At 40.9% G+C, this 20144-nt stretch overlaps 1 protein-coding gene across 1 annotated transcript; it reads left to right on the top strand.

The window, feature by feature from the left end:
• Window positions 1-19478: 19478 nt before the first annotated feature.
• PTPRCAP (protein tyrosine phosphatase receptor type C associated protein) lies at window positions 19479-20142 on the top strand. The gene has a single exon (XM_070957078.1). The coding sequence runs from the start codon at window positions 19479-19481 to the stop codon at window positions 20127-20129; it is 651 nt and encodes a 216-aa protein (XP_070813179.1). The 3' UTR covers window positions 20130-20142.
• The last annotated feature ends 2 nt before the right edge of the window (window positions 20143-20144 follow it).

A 20144-nucleotide genomic window follows, 5' to 3' on the forward strand; every position in this document is an offset into this window, starting at 1 on the left:
GATGACCAGTTCTTGATCTGAATTGGTCAGGATTCTTTGGCTTTCCTGTATTTTACACCATAATTCTTTGATCTGGGTTTTATTTTTACAATATCAGGAAAACACGTTTATATATTGTTCATTGGTCATTGAAAAATATGTGAATATGAGAAATATGTGAATATGAAAAGTCTGTGAATATTTGTTGGTTTAGAGAAAATGCATGATTATGGAATATTTTGTGCAAACATAGAGCTGAAGGCTAGTTGAATTAATGGAATATTTTGTGCAAACATGGAGCTGAAAGGATAGTTACTGAAAGTGGTAAGTAAAATATCATGGAAGTACAGCATGTGGGAGAATAAAGGGAATATCTAGTGAAACCTTCAGCATTTAGCAAGGAGAAAGATAAGCATAGGTAATTCCCTTTTGGTTATTTCATACATTAATGGATACATATATAAGGAATGCACAAGGTGGTAGGAGAGAAAAAAATTTAAGATACAAAAATTCTGGTACAAAAATAGTGGAAATGAATGTCAACTGAAAATGTTCACCTAGAAGAGTTTGCATCTGCCTATGTAAGACCTCAGCTTATCAAGAGGAACATAACAGTGAGTTGAATGTAGTAGGAATAGGATACCCAAGAAATGTATGTGGTAAACAGTAAATATAGTCAAGAATGAAGGGGAGGTAATGAGTGAAGATGTTTGGATGCAAAAATAGCTGACCACCACATAAATACGTGGAGATAATTTTGCCATACGGACAGAAGGAATGAAAAGTGAATTGCAAAACAAATATAAAACCCTAGTAAGATCACACCTGGAATACTGCAACCAATTTTGGTCACCATACTACAAAAAAGATGTTGAGACCTTGGAAAAAAAAGTTCAGAGAAGAGTAACTAAGATGATCAAAGGCCTGGAGACTAAAACATGGATAATAGCTGCAAGATTTGGGTTTGACTAGTGACTAAAGAAGAATTAGGGGTGACATGATAGCAGTATTCCAGTATTTGAGAGGCTGCCACAAAGAAGAGGGGGTCAAATTATTCTACAAAGCACCAGAGGGCAGGACAAGAAACAATGGTTGGAAACTAATCAATGAGAAAAGTAATCTGGAATTGAGAAACTTCCTAACAGCGAAGACAATTAACCAGCGGAATAGCTTACCTTCAGAAATCGTGGGCACTCCATCACTGGAATGTTTTAAGAAGATACTAGACAGCCACTTATCTGAAATAGTATAGATTCTCCTGCTTGAGCAGGGGGCTGGACTAGAAGACCTCCAAGGTCTCTTCCAGATCCTATCCTACCCTACCCTACCATATCCTATTCTATTCTATTGGGAGAAATAATAGGCTGACAATAGAGTAAAACAAAATGGTGTGACCAGGTGAAGTTGACGAGATTCTTCAAATGACAGAAATAAGTTTAAAAGGCAAACTTGCAAGTGGTGTATGGATATAGTAAAAACGAAGAAAAATATAGAGCAATACAATGGATGTGTTGACATTAATTAAATTAAGCAGCATATGCTTTTTTATTGCATTTGCTGAGTGTTTCTTACTTTTCTTTCACTTTGCAAAGGATATCTTGCTCTGAAAAGGAATTGTGTGAATGATGCATATTTATATATGTATATAAAGTTTAAAATCCCCAAAGAAATATTCTCTGCTTTGGTCCATTAGGGAGCTCTTCAATAACTGAGCCAAACAAAGTCCCTAGCCTTTTAAAGCAATATAATAAGGCATTGTTGGCTTTCTTCCAACTCCATTTGCTGCCTGTTTCCCTAGGCTCTGTCTTTTGATTTGGCATGTGTTTAACTTAGCCTAGGTTTTTATTTTATTTATTTTCTCCCGTTTATATTGCTGCTTTGAGAAACTACAGATTTTAAGACTCTCCCAGGAACTGAAAACATTATGTTTTCTTCAGTTGTAGAAGCATCCCCTCTTCTTGGTTCTTGTCCATTCAGCCTTATGCTACGTGCATCTTCCTATTTCTGCTTTAGCCAGATCTTAATCTTTGTAGAATTGGTATGCCAGTGGAGGAAGCCTTGTGACAAATCCAACAGAAGAATGGAGAGAGCCTTCTTGTTAGGGGAGTGGTTTTGTTATATAACTTTATTTAAAAGTTTTTAAAAAATAATGCAATCTAATATAGAGTAAGGAAGAAAAAAAGAAGAGAACTAAAAGTACTAGAAAAAAAGTAAAAGTTAAAAAAAATAGAAAAGAAGAAAGTTACAAAGAAGTGGCTTCCAATCATTTTTACAGCTGTTATAAGTACATAGATACATTTACCTCTTTATCTAAAATTACATCATGATTCTTTCTATATCCTGTCAAATCAAAACAACGTATCATAAGTTCATCTTTTTCTGTTTTACACAGAATGTCCATAAGGGGCTTCCAGTGAGCAATAAACATGGGGGTTATTGTTTCTCTGATCAAACTAGTCAACATAGCTATCTCAGCAAGTTCTATCAACTTCATTGTAGGCGTTGCCAGATCTTTCCAGCTTTATGCATACAGTAATCTTGCTACGGTTTCCTATACAAAAAACAGTTCCATGATTTTTCCACTGCTACAAAATTTGATCTCTTTTCTTCTTCCTGACAAAGTGTTGCCAGGACATCTCATGGAACATTTCAATACTTGCCTCTATATCCTCATCCCATTTGGAAAAAAAAATGATAAGGCTTTAATAATCCTTTCCCTACTGTAATACCTTCACCAGAATCCTCTGGAATTACTCTGAATAAAATTTCAATTCCCATAATACCAGATTATCTTTCTGTCTCTCTTTTTATAACTTCAGTTCTACTCTCCAGAATTCCCACTTTGTCATTTATTTGTTTTATATCTCCAGTGATTTCTACAGAACCTTCCATCTTCTTAACTTTTTCTTTCATCTCCTCTTATACATTCTTTTTTCAAAAGATGTCCATTTAATATTAAGTGATTCAGATTACTTCTTGTCTAATTTTGCAAACATTTTCTGAAGCGAGTCTGGTGTAATTCCTCTCTGCATGTTGCTCTAGCAATCCCCACTGCCCTCTCTCTCTTTTTTGCCACTTTTCTGGTGGGTTCTATTGTAATGTTATAATGAAAAAGTGTTTCAAATATAAGGGAAAGAGTAAAAGGCAGGTTTCCCTCTTTTTTTCCCGTTTTGTCTTTCTGTGCCCTTAATACTTTGTCTCATATGGCACTCCGCCATCAGTCACCATCACAGTGTGGCTCATATTATCTTTATCTTTTGTTTTATAAAATCCATTGTCTACACTCTTTAATAGTTAACAAATAACATTCTCACAAAGGTCCATTCTGTTTTCTATTAAATTCCAATTCATTCTAAAGCACTTTTACCAAAAATCAATTTTTCAAAAATACTGTCCCTTTTATCGCCTTTAAACTTTGTTGTATTCAATCCTTGTTAAGCCTTTTGCTAAAAGTTTAAATCCTTTGAAGCTTCCCTTCCTCCTTTCCCTCCCTTTGCTAATCCAGAAAGAATGTTGATTTACCAAGTGGATTTCAATTATACTACTGCTCGGAAAACTTCTCTTTAGCCGTAAATAAATTGCATCTAAAGGTGGTTAAGAAAGTACAACTTTTGTGAACTTTGTGTCCATATAGGCTGCATTATGGCTGCGAGCTTGATTGAACTTTCTCAACTCATAGCCACTGGATTCATGAGATAATTGCAAATATCTCAGTTTCTATGGTCTCCTTGTCCAGAGCAGTTGTCCTGGTTGCAAGTGGGCAATCTCATATTCTCTCTTTTTTCTAGAGTGACTATGCGGCCAGAATTTACCATCTAGCCACCGATCTCTGATGCAATTCCTTCAGGGACATCTAGTCCACCATACTGTAGATTCTCTCCCGGAAACAGAGTAATGAATTAAAGTGGCTGTTTTGCAAATCTTGTGCCTGCCAGTAAAGCTTTCCTAAATGATGTCAGTATTAATTTTGACTTGTAAAAGTAGTGTTCTGGCCTACAACATTGAGTTGTGAAACACTTTACAGATAAATTTACTTGGATTTTTTAAAACTTGGAATCTAGTTTGATGTGGAGCCCTTGACATATCTTCTAACTGGATGGCTCTCATCCTGGCTTGATTATACATACAGATAGAGATGGATTGTTTAAAGGACTAACAGAAGCTTATAACTGCCTCATAGAAAACAGTCTTCTGGTGGCAGTTTATGTTCAGTTAATTGATATGCATCAAATATATATATATATATATATATATATATATATTGAGTCAAAAACTTCGTGTGATCCTAATGGAACATGTCTGAGTTGCATAAATGAAGCTTGAGGTTCAACATGAGTAGTCAGAATATAGAAAATATGTGTAGAATAAAAACTTTATTTTCCTTGGCACCCCAACCACCTAGTCCCTCCCCTTGTCACAACTCCACTAAGTTCTATTTTAACAAAGGAGCTATGCAAATAATTTTATGTGACTGCACTGTGTCATACATCGTGCCCCCATTATTTAATGAAAGGGGTGTTGGCTCAGTAGAGACAATACTGACATAAAGCAAAATTTGATTTTGGCACCTTTTAATTTCCAAAAGAATGGCTTAAAAGACTCTTAACTGCCCTCCCCTCTGAAAAAGGGCAGGCCCGCCTATCCCATGTTATTGTCCTGAACAAGGTTAAGTATGCAGTCCCTAGTCACTGAAATAAAACAGTATACCTTCTATACTATAGGATGATAGTTTAAAATGTCTAATTTAGGTTCTTATCTTTTTGCCAGAAAACAACCAGATTATTTTTTATTTCCATAAGCAATACCCAGTGATGCCGCTGGATGTAATATGGGCTAGGGCCGTGATGGCGAACCTATGGCATGCGTGCCACAGGTGGCATGTGGAGCCACCTCTGCTGACACACGAGCCGTCATCCTAGGCCAGTTTTATCACGCATGTGCACGCGCCTCCTGCCGACCAGCTGATTTTCAGGTCTCTGCGGAGACACGCATGCATGCACGAGGGGACGTGGTGTGTGGGGGGGTATTGCATTATAGGTGTAACACACACGCACTGTCACGCACACACTTTCGGCACCCAAGGAAAAAAAGGTTATTTATTGGTTCGATTTATATGCCGCCCTTTTCTGGAGACTCAGGGTGGCTTACAAAGCATTAAGCAATAGCCTTCATACTTTTGTATATACCTGCTTAGTAGGGTTTTCACCACCCCACCCCCCTTAAGTAGTGTTCTATTTTATACAAAGTCAGCTTATTGCCCCCACAATCCGGGTCCTCATTTTACCTACCTCGAAAGGATGGAAGGCTGAGTCAACCTTGAGCCTGGTGAGATTTGAACTTGCAGTAATTGCAGGCAGCTGGTGCTACTTAACAATGCTTTAGTCTGCTGCACCACCAAGGCTCTTTTTATACAGCTACATATGCATTTTTCACCACAGACTTTACCTACAGTAGTAGATCCTTCATGGTGTGTTAGACACATATATGTACAGCATAATAAAGGCTGCATATTATGTTGCATCAGCGGCTTAAATCATTAGTACATCATACATGTCACATGTAGAAGATGGGCTAGGGTTATACTGTAAGAAAGACTTATTAAAAATCCCTGTATATCACACGTGTTCTGTGTCTCTTTTTTCTTGTTTTAACATCCACATGAAACAGCTGAGAGTAGCCATCTGACAATGTGATGACATCACCACCTGACTGATGCCAGCCCTTAAAAGGCAATCTGGCTCCAGAGAGACAGCAGAAGTCTTGATGATTCAACATCATAGTCAATGAGTGAGTAGACATGTGCTAGCAAGCAGTTTTGATCAGGAAGTTGAACAAGAATTGGTGACATGGACAGTTGTGCTGTACAATAGTTCTCACACTTTGATCTGAATTCACAGCCTGAGAGGTACAGTGGAACCATTGTTAATCTTAGATGACCTGCTGGTAGCTGCAACTTATGGATCTTCAGACATCTGTGGCCTTTCTGGAAAAGTGAATCTGGTCCCCACAGGCACTGTGAAAGAGAGTTGCACACAAATGCTTTCTTGGCATATGTGTCCTTCACATTAAAAGGAAAAGGCAGCTGGAGTAATATAGAGAATTAGAGACTGAGAGTAGGGTGAGGGTAGCAATCTCACTTGGCTTTCTGGTAAATCTATGCTTTGTGCTAAGCTGTATAGTCCACAACAATCATTTTATAAATAGTACGGATCTGCAAAATAGCATGGCCTGCTTCCAGAATTTGTTTTCTTCCTGGAATGTGCTGACCTGAGCAGCTCATCCATTTCAAAAAGTAAATTTTGCAGAACCAGAAATGATTATGGTGGCCCATAGTAGGTCCACCTCTGAAATAGACTTTCAGAGTCATATGTTGTATTTGAGAAGGCGATAAGTTACTAAAATTGTTTATCCTAGTTGTGACACTGGTGAAAATTATATATACATACCAGTGGTGAAATTCAAATTTTTTTACTACCAATTCTGTGGGCGTGGCTTGGTGGGCGTGGCAGGGGAAAGATACTGCAAAATCTCCATTTCCACCCACTCCAGGGGAAGGATACTGCAAAATCCCCATTCCCTCCCCAGTCCTGGGGGAAGGATATTGCAAAATCTCCATTCCCACCCCACTCTGGGACCAGCCAGAGGTGGTATTTGCTACTCAAAATTTCCGCTACCGGTTCTTCAGAACCTGTCAGAACTTGCTGGATTTCACCCGATACATACATACATACATACATACAGTGTTTCCCCCAAAATAAGACCAGGTCTTATATTATTTTTTGCTCCAAAAGATGCATTATGGCTTATTTTCCAGTTAGGTCGTATTCTGGGGGAAATACAGTACAAAACATGTCTGTCTGCTGACAATCTTAACGGGGGCTTATTTTTGGGGTAGGGTTTATATTATGAGCATCCTGAAAAATCATACTAGGGCTTATCTTCCGGTTGGGTGTTATTTTGAGGGAAACAGGGTATTATTATTATTATTATTATTATTATTATTATTATTATTAATATTTCTATGCTGCCCACTCTCCGAGGACTCTGGGCGGCTTACAACAATCGACAGTATACTAAATAGCATATTGCCCCCAACAATCTGGGTCCTCATTTTACCCACCTCGGAAGGATGGAAGGCTGAGTCAACCTTGAGCCAGTGAGATTTGATCCGCTGATCTGCTGAACTAGCAGTCACCTGAAGTAGCTGCAGTACTGCACTCTAACCACTGCGCCACCTCGGCTCTCAACATTACATGATTCCCTCTCAGACTTAGAAAGCAGGCAACTCAAAAGTCAGCTTTGCCAAGGAGGGTTAATTTTGTATCAAAGGCTGAGGAGCTTAGAACATTTGGAATTTGTGTCTTTCATTTAATCTTCAATCAACATTTCGTTCCAGTGGGATCTTGCCCAAATATAATTCAGAGAAGCCTGTTTGTTGAGCAGTGGCTTGTTAGATCATGGTTTATTATGATTCCCTTAGGTTTTTCAGGTTAGTGGCCCTTTTGAAATTTTGAGTGTGAGAAATGAATGCTGCATACAAATGATGGCACAATCCAAACATCATGGTGAGGCTAATAGGATCACAAAATGGGAAGGGACTACTTACAGTACTTATAAAGGGATTAAAATTCCAGTGCAGGAATCAAATTACAGCATCCCTTATAAATAGCTAAGCCAGCATTTCTCAATCTTAGCAATGCTAAATGTAATTACAGGTACATACATACATACGTACATACATACATACATACATACATGCATTATTTATTTTTATTTTTTCTACTCTTTTCTTTTTTTCTGCACTTTCTAATGTTTTTAATTTTTAAGTTTTCTATTAGTTTGTGTCTTTTTAATTGTAACATCTAAAAACACTGTAAAAAAAAAAAAGTAGACCAACCTTCCAAAAACTAGAACAGTAATGGTGAAAAGAATATTGAAAAGAAAGCTCAAAGCGGTTCAATTACCTGCACAATGCTTAGACATTATTCCAAACTACAATAATAGAATCTCACTTCAAATACATACTGGCAAGATATGCAAAGAACACCAGCTTGGCTCCTATGTAGAGTCAGAACTTCTACTGAAGTCAAGAAGGTTTCATTTAAAAAATGTAATCCATCCACAAATGAAAAGAACACAAACACCACAAAAATAATAAATGCAGCAGTCAGTGAAATGTGTTTCTCCTTAAAAGACTGAAGAATGCATGGCAAAATACATTAAGGCAAACAACAATAACAAAACCTTCAAATAGGGAACTTGGGCCATGGGAGGATGGAAGTCATTAAAGGTGTGACCCAACAGGACTCATCCTCTGTTCTTCATTCATCTTACAAAAGCACCAATAAACCTGTTCTAGAAAAAAAACCCTGGAACATTCCAGGGATAAACTGCATTATTTTTCATAAAACGGATAAATGGGCCAGCCCTTCCTGTGGCAAAATTTGTGTGAATGAGGACATGTACCAAAATGTTGTTTTAAAAAGTTATAAAAAATGAATGATGTAAAAGGATCATGTCATGGCCACTCCTCATGATAAACCCCCTTCTCATGAAGGAACCTCTCCACCAGCCTGGTGAAAGTGCAGAGAGAATTTATTGGTCATCCGTGACATTCAACACCCAACAATATCCTGTTGTGGTTTGCAGACAAAGAGCAGAGCAACTACTTTAATGCACTTGCATGCTGCAAGCATCATCTGAGCATTATTTTTTAAAGACATCTGCACGGGTGGGCGGCAGGTGCATTGCTCTTCCTGTCCTAGCTCAAGCAATTATGGGGGCAGCAGGAAGCTTGCGGCTGATGCTACTGAGCAGAATCACCGAGGTGCCTGAATCTGCGGAAATAGAGTAGAGCAAATGCAAACAGGCGTGCAGTCTGTTTGCTCGTGTCCTGTAGATTTTCACCATTTTGTGATCATCCTCTGAATATACAACTCTCTTTCTGCCTGACAAACTGGAAATTTATTAAGATTGCCATCATTAAGATTCACTTTGGCCAGGGAATTCTGGCAAACATAGAGTTGGGGGGAAAGTACTTTCAGAGTTTACAGGTCATCCTTTATCCTTCATACATGTAAGCCAGAGCCTCTCCCATCCTGTATCCATCTATTTGATAATTTTCCATTCAGCATCTCATTGTCTGACATTTTGAGCTGCGTTTCTTCTATTCCACCTTCTAGGTTATTTTTAACGTGTTGAGCAGCATAGAGCTGAGGATGGAGCCCTGGTGTACACTCCCTTAGTACTTACCTCCTGGCAGATGCAGAATCACCTGTGAACATAGCATCCTTTGGATGTGGTTGTTCAACAGATTGGAAATCATCAGATTGCAGTATTTGTCATGAAAGACCCTCTCACTGTTTTACAAAGATAAAGGTATGCTTCATCCACAGCCCACAACAGCCCCACAATCATTCTCTCATAAAAAGAGATACTGTAAATCTAACACAATTTGTTCTTAACATGGTCATTCTGCTTCCAGGCAATAGTGGCATTTATTTTCTAAGTGCTTTCAAACATGCTGCTTAACAACCTGTTGTAGTACTTTGTCCAGTGTACAAATAAATTGATTTTGGATTTCCTAGGACTTGCTCCTTCTTCAGTTGGAGTATTTGGATGAATTTTTTTGTTCTGACACCTCACTAATTCTGCCCTGTCCAGATCCTCAAATATGTTACTCAGCTCCAGCGACAGAGGTCATCTAATATCTTGATACTTTTCTTTCAAGACGCCTACAAGAACTAGCAACGTTTATTGAGATGCCTTCTTTCTTCTTGGTGTCCTCCGTATATCTTCTCTCTTCCTGGACAATTTCCAGAGTCATATCCTGCTCTGAGGTTATTTCTGTTAGTCTTCAGAAAAAATCCTCTTTGTCCTCATCACTTTTAAATATGACCTTAAACTGGCCTTCCTTCTTTCATCCTCTTTTCCAGGATAAAATTTATATATAAGTACAATCTCCCCTCTTGTACTGTGTAAGAACATTTCCAGCCATAATGTGAATTTCGGCACATCTGAAAGGTAGCAGGTTGGGAAAAATCTTCTCCCCTTATTCTCTCTCCCTTCCCCCCAATTAAGGCACTTCTGAATTTTATTTATTTTATTTTGGAAGATTTCATGAAGGAAAATAGGATGTTCTGCTGCTCTCCCAATAGTTTTGGATAGTTGATTCAAGAAAGACAAACTTGGCAGATCAGTCTGCATATGGCGCTGAGCAAAAATGCGCAGCAAAACCCCATCTCAGGGTGAGGAACACAGGCAGGAAGCCCTCCCTATTCTCTGCGCTTTGAAGAGTTTCATTTTTTCTCTCTTCAAGACTCAATGCAGCTCAGCAGAGAGAGAACTGCATCGCTTGGGATGATGGTAAGGGAACCAACGATCCAACGGGGAAGAAAAAGAGAATGAATATGAAAGTGGTGCATAGCTTAGTCTAGCAGGGGAATGTATTTATAGCCCAGATTTTAAATTAAAACTATTATCTAAAACTACAATTTAACTGGAATCAGTTACTCCATTGGGCCAGAAATGGTGCTTGGTTAAGGTGCAGAGTTCTCTGTACTTTCCCAGAACAATCCATTTCCAATTTAATTCATTTGCTTACCAATAGCAAATCCCAGATTTCTCTGGTTAAGAAAAGCCACAGTGTGGAACATAGTGTAGAAGAGTGGCTTTTTGCACAAGTTAGTTTTTAACATTTTGCATGGGTGGGGTGGAGAGAGGAAATACTTGTCCCTCTCTAGCATGATGAAAAACTTTGTAGAAAATCCATAAACACCACATTTTCTACATTCCTGCTTTTGAAACAAACAGAAGCCGTCTACTTTCCATCACTTTTCCTATGAGGTAGTTAACTCAGACATTGTTGCTTTGGAATGGCTCCCGTCCCACCGCTTAAAGAAGTCCATTGCAGATCATTTGTAAGCCACTGAAAATAGATATTTTGTTCTTCAGAGTTAAAAGACGATTTTGTTTCTGTACCAAGTAACCAAGACTGTATGTATTAAGAAGAAGGGTTAATTTTTTCTTGTTACATGGCTCTCTGTGATTTACGTTGTGTAGCTAGAAGGTTTTTCTGGGTAACCCATTTCACTTATTAAAAGAACAAGAGAACTATTCTTTTACAACCATGATTTTCACCCCACTCTTTGTGTTTAGAAAATGTTGGGTCCTGTTCAAGGGTGGGTTCCACTTACCTTTACTACCGGTTCGCAATGGGAAGCTTCTGTGTATGCGCAGATCGCCGATGACAACATTTGGGGTGGTGCGTAGAGGCTCCCGCCGGTTTTACTACAGGTTCTTGCAAACTGGTCTGAACTGGGGGCAACCCACCACTGGTCCTGTTGGTTCATGTGTTGCCTTGTCCACTATCTAGAAATGCACAAGACTAGGTAATTTGGAGTGTGCATGTTTTGTGATTTTCAGAGGCCAGAAACTCCAATCAATATAACTAACATGTGATGTTAAAATTCATCTAGAAATCATTTGCTTCTGCTGTAGCAGTTTCTTCTGTTGACTTACTAGGTTTTATAAAAGTGAGAAGGGAGCAATTTAACCAGTGGTGGGTTCCTTCTGGTTTGGCCCGGTTCCGCTGAGCCAGTAGCGGTGATGATATGACGTCACCGAACCTGTTCTGCCCCCCCAACCCCCCTCTGCCCCCCGCCTCCCCGCCCCCCCACCCCTTGCGTTATTCTTACATTTTATTTGGCCCCACCCCCAATCTATTGCTGCCTCCTGGGTCCCAGATGATGGCTAGAGGGAAAAAAACTGTTTAAACTCTTGCCGCAGGGCTTCAAAGGGCAGCCCTACAGCTGATCAGTGTTAAAACAAATGAGTAGACCGGTGCCTGCAAAAATACATGAGTAGACCGGTGCCTGCAAAAATAAATGGGTAGACCAGTGCCTGCAAAAATACATGAGTAGATCAGTGCCTGCAAAAATAAATGGGTAGATCGGTACAGCTCTGCAAGCAGTTAAAAGCCTGGTAGACCAGTACCTCTGCTAAATCCTAAATAATTGTCACATGACCATCAAGCCATGCCCACAAAATAAGCCATGCCCACAGAGCCGGTAGTAAAAAAATTTAGAATCCACCCCTGAATTTAACTATATGGGAAACTGATTAAAAATACGAGTTTCCTTATATCTCTGCTCCTTGAATTTCAAGAGATTTCTTTCAAATAAGAGTTTTCAGATTGCATCCTAAGGGATCAACTGGTACAAGTAGTTCTCGACTTATGACCACAATTGAGCCCAAAATTTATGTGACTAAGTGATAAATTTGTTAAGTGAGCTTTATCCCATTTTACGACTTTTCTTTCCACATTTGTTAAGTGAATCACTGCTGTTGTTAAATTAGTAACACAGTTGTTAAGTGAATCTGGCTTCCCATTGACTTGTCAAGCGTCTACATGTAGATCACGTGACTATGGGGATGCTGCCATGGTCATGTGAAAAATGGTTATTTATTTATTTATTTTATTTTAAATTTATATACCGCCCTTCTCCCTGAGGACTCAGGGCGGTGTACAGCCAGAATTAAAAAACATAAAATACAAATATTAAAAAACAATTAAAATATATATAAATTTGGCCCAAAATTAAAAATACAAACCAATTAAAACATTTAAAATTTCTTCTTAAGCCAGCCCGGCTTGCTGGAAAAAGTGGGTTTTAAGGGCATGGCGGAAGGCACTAAGGTCTTGGATTCTCCTTATCTCTGGGGGCAACTGATTCCAGAGGGTAGGTGCCCCCACAGAGAAGGCCCTCCCCCTGGGGGTCACCAGCCTACATTGATTGGCTGATGGCACCCTGAGGAGGCCCTCTCTGTGGGAGCGCACAGGACGATGGGAGGTTGTCGGTAGCAGCAGGCGGTCTCGAAGATAGCTAGGCCCTATGCCATGGAGCGCTTTAAAGGTGATAACCAGCACCTTGAAGCGCACCCGGAAGACCATTGGGAGCCAGTGCAGCTCACGCAGGAGCGGTGTTACATGGGAGCGCCATGCTGCTCCCATCACTACCCGCGCTGCTGCATTCTGGACCAGTTGGAGCCTCCGGGTGCTCTTCAAGGGGAGCCCCATGTAGAGAGCGTTGCAGTAGTCAAGGCGAGAGGTGACGAGGGCATGAGTAACTGTGCACAGGGAATCCCGATCAAGAAAGGGCCGCAACTGGCGAATCAGGCGAACCTGACAAAAGGTCCCCCTGGTTACAGCTGTCAGATGTTCCTCCAAGGACAGCTGCATATCCAGGAGGACTCCCAGATTGCGAGCCCTTTCTGTGGAGGCCAAAGACTCACCCCCAATAGTCAGTGATGGAGTCAACTGACTATATCGGGATGCTGGGAGCCACAGCCACTCAGTCTTGGAAGGGTTGAGCCTGAGCCTGTTCCTCCCCATCCAGATCCGCACAGCCTCCAGGCACTGGGACATCACTTCAAGGGCATCATTGGGGTGGCCTGGGGTGGAAATGTACAGCTGGGTGTCATCAGCGTACTGGTGGTATCTTACCCCGAAGCCACGGATGATCTCGCCCAGCGGCTTTACATAAATGTTGAACAGAAGGGGCGAGAGGACCGATCCCTGCGGCACTCCACAGATGAGAGGCCTCGAGGTCGACCTCTGCCCCCCTGCCAACACAAACTGCGACCGGTCGGAGAGAAAGGAGGAGAACCACCACAACACGGTGCCTCCCACCCCCAACTCTTCCAGCTGGTGCAGCATGATACCATGGTCGATGGTATCAAAAGCCGCTGAGAGATCTAATAGGACCAGAACAGAGGTTATAAGTCACTTTTTTCAGGGCCATTGTAACTTCAAACAGTCACTAACGAACTGTTGTAAGTCAAGTACTATCTGTACTGGCAGCCATGCTCTATGCCAGAACAACACTCTCTGCTCAGCTAATAATTATTCTAAATACTGCATGGTTAGAGTGAAGGCTGATATTGAAGACTGGCTTTAATATTATACATGCAAATATCCCTCAAATATTTTAATTGCTTAAGTATGATAAGCTAGAAGTTTGTGCAACCTGAATTTTTGGGCAAATTGGAAACTTACTAAAACGGCTACACAAGCTGTAGCATTCCCACCCCCCACCCCATATACCCTTCCTCTCCTTATCTTCCTTTCATCAATGAACTGCCATCATCATCATATAATTAAGGGGAAAGTTTGTTAAGTATGTTGGCAAATATGGTCACAAAACCAAGCCAACATTCCTGGGGACTAATTAAGATCAGATGTTCATTGATACGACTGAATAGCCATCCTTTTCCTAAGGCCAAAAAATTAACTATGAATGGGAGATTTAAGTCTGTCTCTTTGTGCTACTCAGGTCATGTTGCTTCCATAGTCAGTCCTTGAAACAATACTGTACAGAGGACAGAAGCACTTAATTCCAAGTTAGCATCTTTGGTTTTCTGTGCAGACGTGGGCATTTTAACCTAAAATGCAAGTCAGCCACATTTTTGGTTCTTTTTGAATAAATTCTATCCTATAATTGCTGAAATCCAGTGCAAAGATATCACTGCCCCTCAATTATATCTAGTAAATGACATTTGCCTGCCTTTAATATGAATTAAACACTTTCTTTTCAATACTCTGTGCATTGACCCACCCCATTCAAGGAAGAGGGGGTAAATGTATTCCCCAAAGCACCTGAAGGCAGGACAAGAAGCAATGGATGGAAACTATTCAAATTAAGGAGAGAACCAACCTAGGATTAAGGAAAAATTTCCTGACTGTGAGAACAATTAATTAGTGGAATGAGTTGCCTCTAGATGTTGTGGGTGCTGTAACACTGGAGATTCTTAAGAACAGATTGGACAACAATGATTTTTGCCATCGCGTGCCAGGAGGGGTGTGTGTGTGGGGGGGTGTCCCGCACACGCGTGCCCACACCCATAATTCTATGTGCCCCGCCCCCACACATGCACACATGACCCTCCCCTGCTCCCCCCACTCCTGGCACGCGATGGCCCAGTAGGCCCATTTTTCTCTGTTACCTGGCTCCAGAGCCTTTCTAGGAGTCTGGGGAGGCCAAAAACGGCCTTCCCCACCCCCCGGAGGTCCTCCAGAGGCCAAAAACGGCCCGTTTGCCAACCGGAAGTTAGAGAGGCTCTGGAGGCTGGGAACAGCAAAAAACAGGCCTTCCCCACCCCGCACCCGAGGCCCTCTGAAATCAGCCTGTTTCCCTACTTCTGGTGGGCACAGAAGGCCCAAAAATCAGCTGGCCGGTGCACGCATGTGTGCCAGAGATGAGCTTGCATGCCCACTGACATGGCTACATGTGCCACCTGTGGCACATGTGCCATAGGTTCACGATCACGGGTATAGGGTTTTCTGCCTAAGCAGGAGTTTGGACCAGATGATCTCCAAGGTCCCAACTGTTATTCTGTTCATTAGTAGATAGACAATTAATGCTGTGCATTTTAGAAACCAATTTCTGATTTTCACTGGTGGGTTAATAGGCCCTTAAAGTTACTCTCTCTGTTAATCTTATTCTGGATTTCCTCCATCTTCCAGACTGAATTTGATATTCTTTGCTCAAACACACTTTTCCCAGTCTTTCTAAAATGCAAATAATTTAATGCCAACAGCTTATTGTCGGCATTACATAAACTATATTCTCAGAAATCATGTTTTTCTGTTACCATTTTCGTTTTTGGTAATGCAAATGGCAATATATTTTCGCTTTCTACTTCTCTTCTACGAGTTGGAAGGATGACACAACCAGCAGTGCTCACAAATTTTTCATTTTACTTCCATAGCTTCAAAGTCCAAGATAAATTAGTTGTTCTTGATAACATCAAGAGAGAATGCCTGAATGGTTATGATAAGCCAGCTGCTTTGTCACATCCATCAACTACACATCTGAGAAACAGTACACTTTCTAAACCAGAGCCGATATGTATTATTGTGTATTCCTTTTAGCAGGGAGTCACAAATTATTACAATTGCCCTATTGATCCTTCTACAGGTAGCAGTTGTATCCTTGCTTCTTTATATGTCTCCAGTCTTCCATCTTAAGCACTTGTCTCTTCCCTACAAACCCAAAGCTTATTTTTTTTAAATGAAAACCTGAAAATTTTTAATGGTGGAAATTTTCTTCAGAAGATCCTTTCTAGCAATCGCTCTCATCCATTAGACTTTGTTGCTTATCTCTCTTCCTTGTGGAACACTGCAGGGGTGAAATCCAGCAGGTTCTGGAGAATCAGTAGCGGAAATTTTGAGTGGTTCGGAGAACCGGCAAATACCACCTCTGGCTGGCCCCAGAGTGGGATGGGAATGGAGATTTTCCAATATCCTTCCCCTGCCACACCCACCAAGCCATGCCCACAGAACCGGTAGTAAAAAAATTTGAATTCCACCACTGGAACCCTGCAACATGTATCTACTCTTAAGTGGATTTCCTAGGTTTGGCTCAAGAAATCTTCATTCTTTCATCAGCTGATAAAAGCTCTTGCTCTGATCCTTTCCTCCTCAAGTACATCTAGTGAGTCTGCATTTGCAGCATACATTTACTTTGTGGTTTTCAGGTAGAACACAAATATGTCAGATATTGTAGATAAGGAAGGACTGCACAATCAACTCCATCCAACACTTCCGTTCTTTGCACGATTCACTGGATTTGTTAATGATCTCCCACACTTGAACTTTATCACAAAACTCTTCCTAACCATCTTATTTACTTGCTCATTAAGCTCACTTTCTAAACATTTCTATTTTTTTCAACAGCTTCTTTTTTTTTAAAAAAATTGATTTATATGCCGCCCTTCTCCGAAGACTCAGGGCGGCTTACAACGCGTTAAGCAATAGCCTTCATACTTTTGTATATTTTATACAAAGTCAGCTTATTGCCCCCACAAACTGGGTCCTCATTTTACCTACTTTAGAAAGGATGGAAGGCTGAGTCAATCTTGAGCCTGGTGAGATTTGAACTTGCAGTAATTGCAGGCAGCTGATGTTAATAACAGTGCTTTAGTCTACTGCACTACCAGGGCTCTTCCTCAAGAACCGATCATTCTAGCACCCACAATAAACAGTGCTTCTCACTAGCCCATTTCTGAGGTTGCTCCCTACTAAGCATTATGGTTTTTTTTTCTTTTTCTGGGCAGATAGGTATATTTCAAAATAAAGTTCAAGGCCACAATTACTCAACATTTTAGTTATTTATTTTTTAAACTACCAAAGAATTCTCCTTAGAAATAAAAGCCATGCAGACGACCACATGATTGTGACCTTCCTATTTAAAATGCAGATTCTTTAAAAGAAAAAAAAAAAGGGCGGGCAGAAGGGTTGGCAGAGATGAGGCCCAATATTTGAGGATTCCAGGTTTATTATCCTGAGTTCACACCACACACTAGACCATTAACCATATTTGCAATAGCCAATGAAAATGTTAACAGTTTAATACATTAAATCAGTTTAAACTCCTTCCAGATTATCTGTCCTGTTTAGATGAGAGGAAAAGTTTGTCCAAGTGTATGACAGGACTACAGATTGTCCTCGACTTACAGCAGTTCATTTAGTGACCGTTCAAAGTTACAACGACATGGGGAAAAAATGACTTACGACCGTTTTTCACACTTACAAGAGTTGTAGCATTCCCCATGGTCATGTAGTCAAAATTCAGGCACTTGGCAACTGGTTCATATTTATGACAGTTGCAGTGTCCCAGGGTCATGTAATCACTTCTTCTGATAAGCAAAGTCAGCCAGATTCACTTAACAACCGGGTTACTAACTTAACAAGTGCAGTCATTCACTTAACTGTGGCAAGACAGATCATAAAATGGGGCAAAATTCATTTTACAAATGTCTCAGCGATGGAAATTTTGGGCTCAATTGTGGTTGTAAGTCGAGGACTACCTGTATTTGCAAAAAGCATCTTTCGTTCTTTTGAAGACATTTAAGTAGTGAGAATTAGAATCAGCAATGCAGTGCCCTTTTAGTGTCTCATGTAGATGCTACAACAGGCTTGTCCAACCCACTGCCCACAAGCTGCATGCATCCTTGAACAGCTAGTAATGTGGCCCCACAAGAACTCCAAAATAAAGGAAGTTTGTTATTTATATACATTAACTATATTATATATTTCATACATGGCCCAAGACAATTCCTCTTCACTCAATGCAGCCCAGGCAAGCCAAAAAGCTGGACATGCCTCTGCTACAACAGACATAGCTCCTATCTTCTGAAACAAAGCTTGAGATTTCTGCTGATTTCCGGTTTTTCCAGGTAGAAAAACCTATTCACTTTGAGTACAAATGCTGAAACTGTCAGCATTTATTTTTAAAGTAACACACTGTTAGCAGACATTTAGTCCCAAGAGAGCTGGAAGAAATAAAGTATTTGGGCAATATTAGCAGAGTTTGCAAGAGCAAACCAATAGCTGAAGATTGCCAGATGTGAGACTTCAGAGGTTCTTACCTCCTAGTTCTTTCGATTACACAATCCAGAATAAATTATCTAAAAATAGCAGAAAGATGTGTAAAAAATAATATGCATGTGCATTTCTTTCTAAAACCATTAAGGTTTCTCTGGGTATATAATCTCCTTTTTTTAAGTGCAGAATATATTTAGCCCTGAGTATTATGTGGATGGGTCTTTATCTTCAGAAATAACCACAAAAGTAGAACTTGTGCAAGGACAAAACCTTAATCATTCTCTCTCTCTCTCTCATGCTACTGTTATAGCAGGAAGCATGCATCTTATGAGTTATGAGACAGCAGCAATGCTGCAAAGTGCCTAACATCAGAACTACCCTACTATCTAACATAGACCGCAAAAGAGGTGAAACTCTTTGTACTATTTTTAAAATACAAGTCATTGTAGGGCAGTAGCTAACTGGTTAACAGGTAAAATTTAAATAGCTCCTGAGCAATTGCAAGATACTTCCGGTCCATCTTTGTCCATGCTTTCCCTTTCAAATTGTAGCGGAGGCCAATTATTGTGCAATTAAAATTTTTTAGGATAGAATTCCAAGATTCCATAGCTACAGGATTGCTTCAGGGGTTGAATACAGTAAGTGGCCCTTTCACACACAAGGGCTGTGCTGATCTGAGATTTGTACTAGTCCTTTTTGTCCCCACCCTATATGGGGGGGTTTATAGGCTCAGTAGGTGCTAGGGAGGAAACATTGTCGTGGCAGCTGTACATTGTCTCCTCTGGATTTACGGGACAGCCCATTTCCCATTGGTGGGAATCTCCTACCTTGTCCTGCCTTCCATTTCTTGAGATTTCCCCATTTCCTTCTACCCAACGTACCATGGTGCGTTGCCACACCATCTCATGCTTCCCAAGGAGAGGCACTGCTGCTCCTCACAAATAATGGCTGAGTTTGGTTTCATGGCATGAGAAGAATGAGGGTAGGCTGGGAGGAGCTAGCTTGTCAGGCACCAATGGCCAGCTAGAAGGAGCACTGGGAGCCTCCCTATGGAGACAGAGTGAAGCACAGGGATGCTCCTGTTGAAGATCTGAGGAGCAAGTCAGGCGGCTGCATGGAAGTGTCCAAAGAAGCTAGGATCGTGATCATAATTGAGACTCTTTTCTTTTTACAGAAGCTCAGGCTCCCCCATATTCTCTTATTGTTACTTCCTGGGAAAATCCAGGCAGAGAATCCAGAGAGTGGCGGGAGAAACAATGGAGCTGTCACAGTGAATATCCTCATCTGCCTGTTGTTCGTGCTTCTGCTGCTGCTGTTTTTAGCATGGCACTATCTGAACCGTGTAACAGAAGGAAGGTACCATCCTAGGCACCTGATGAGAATCCTGGTTGTTTGGTGGCAGCAGTTCTGGAGAGAGAGACTTTCTGAGGACCTGGCTGAGGACTACCAGGATGAGCAACAGAGCGATGGAGAGCTTGAGGAAGAGCAACAACAGCATGAGGAGGATGGAGAAGAAGAGGAAGAAGAGGAGGAGGAGGAGACAGAGGAGGAGGAGGAGAAGCAGCAGCAGTTCCTCCAGGAGGAAGAAGAGAAGCTGACTAAGGAAGCCAATCAAGAGGCAGTAGCGGAGGCAGCCTTGGAAGAAGATGAGGCATCAAAGGCAGCCCAGGGCAGCGCAGAGGTTCTATTGAGTCATCTGCATTCCTTCTCTGGAACAGCATCCTGGGAAGACAGTGGCAAATCACTGAATGTCACTGCTCTCTAGAAATCCCAGGGAGGA

This window comes from Pituophis catenifer, unplaced genomic scaffold (genome assembly GCF_029215685.1).
Source record: "Pituophis catenifer annectens isolate HBS135680 unplaced genomic scaffold, rPitCat1.0.hap2 SCAF_1, whole genome shotgun sequence".
Classification (NCBI taxonomy): domain Eukaryota; kingdom Metazoa; phylum Chordata; class Lepidosauria; order Squamata; family Colubridae; genus Pituophis; species Pituophis catenifer.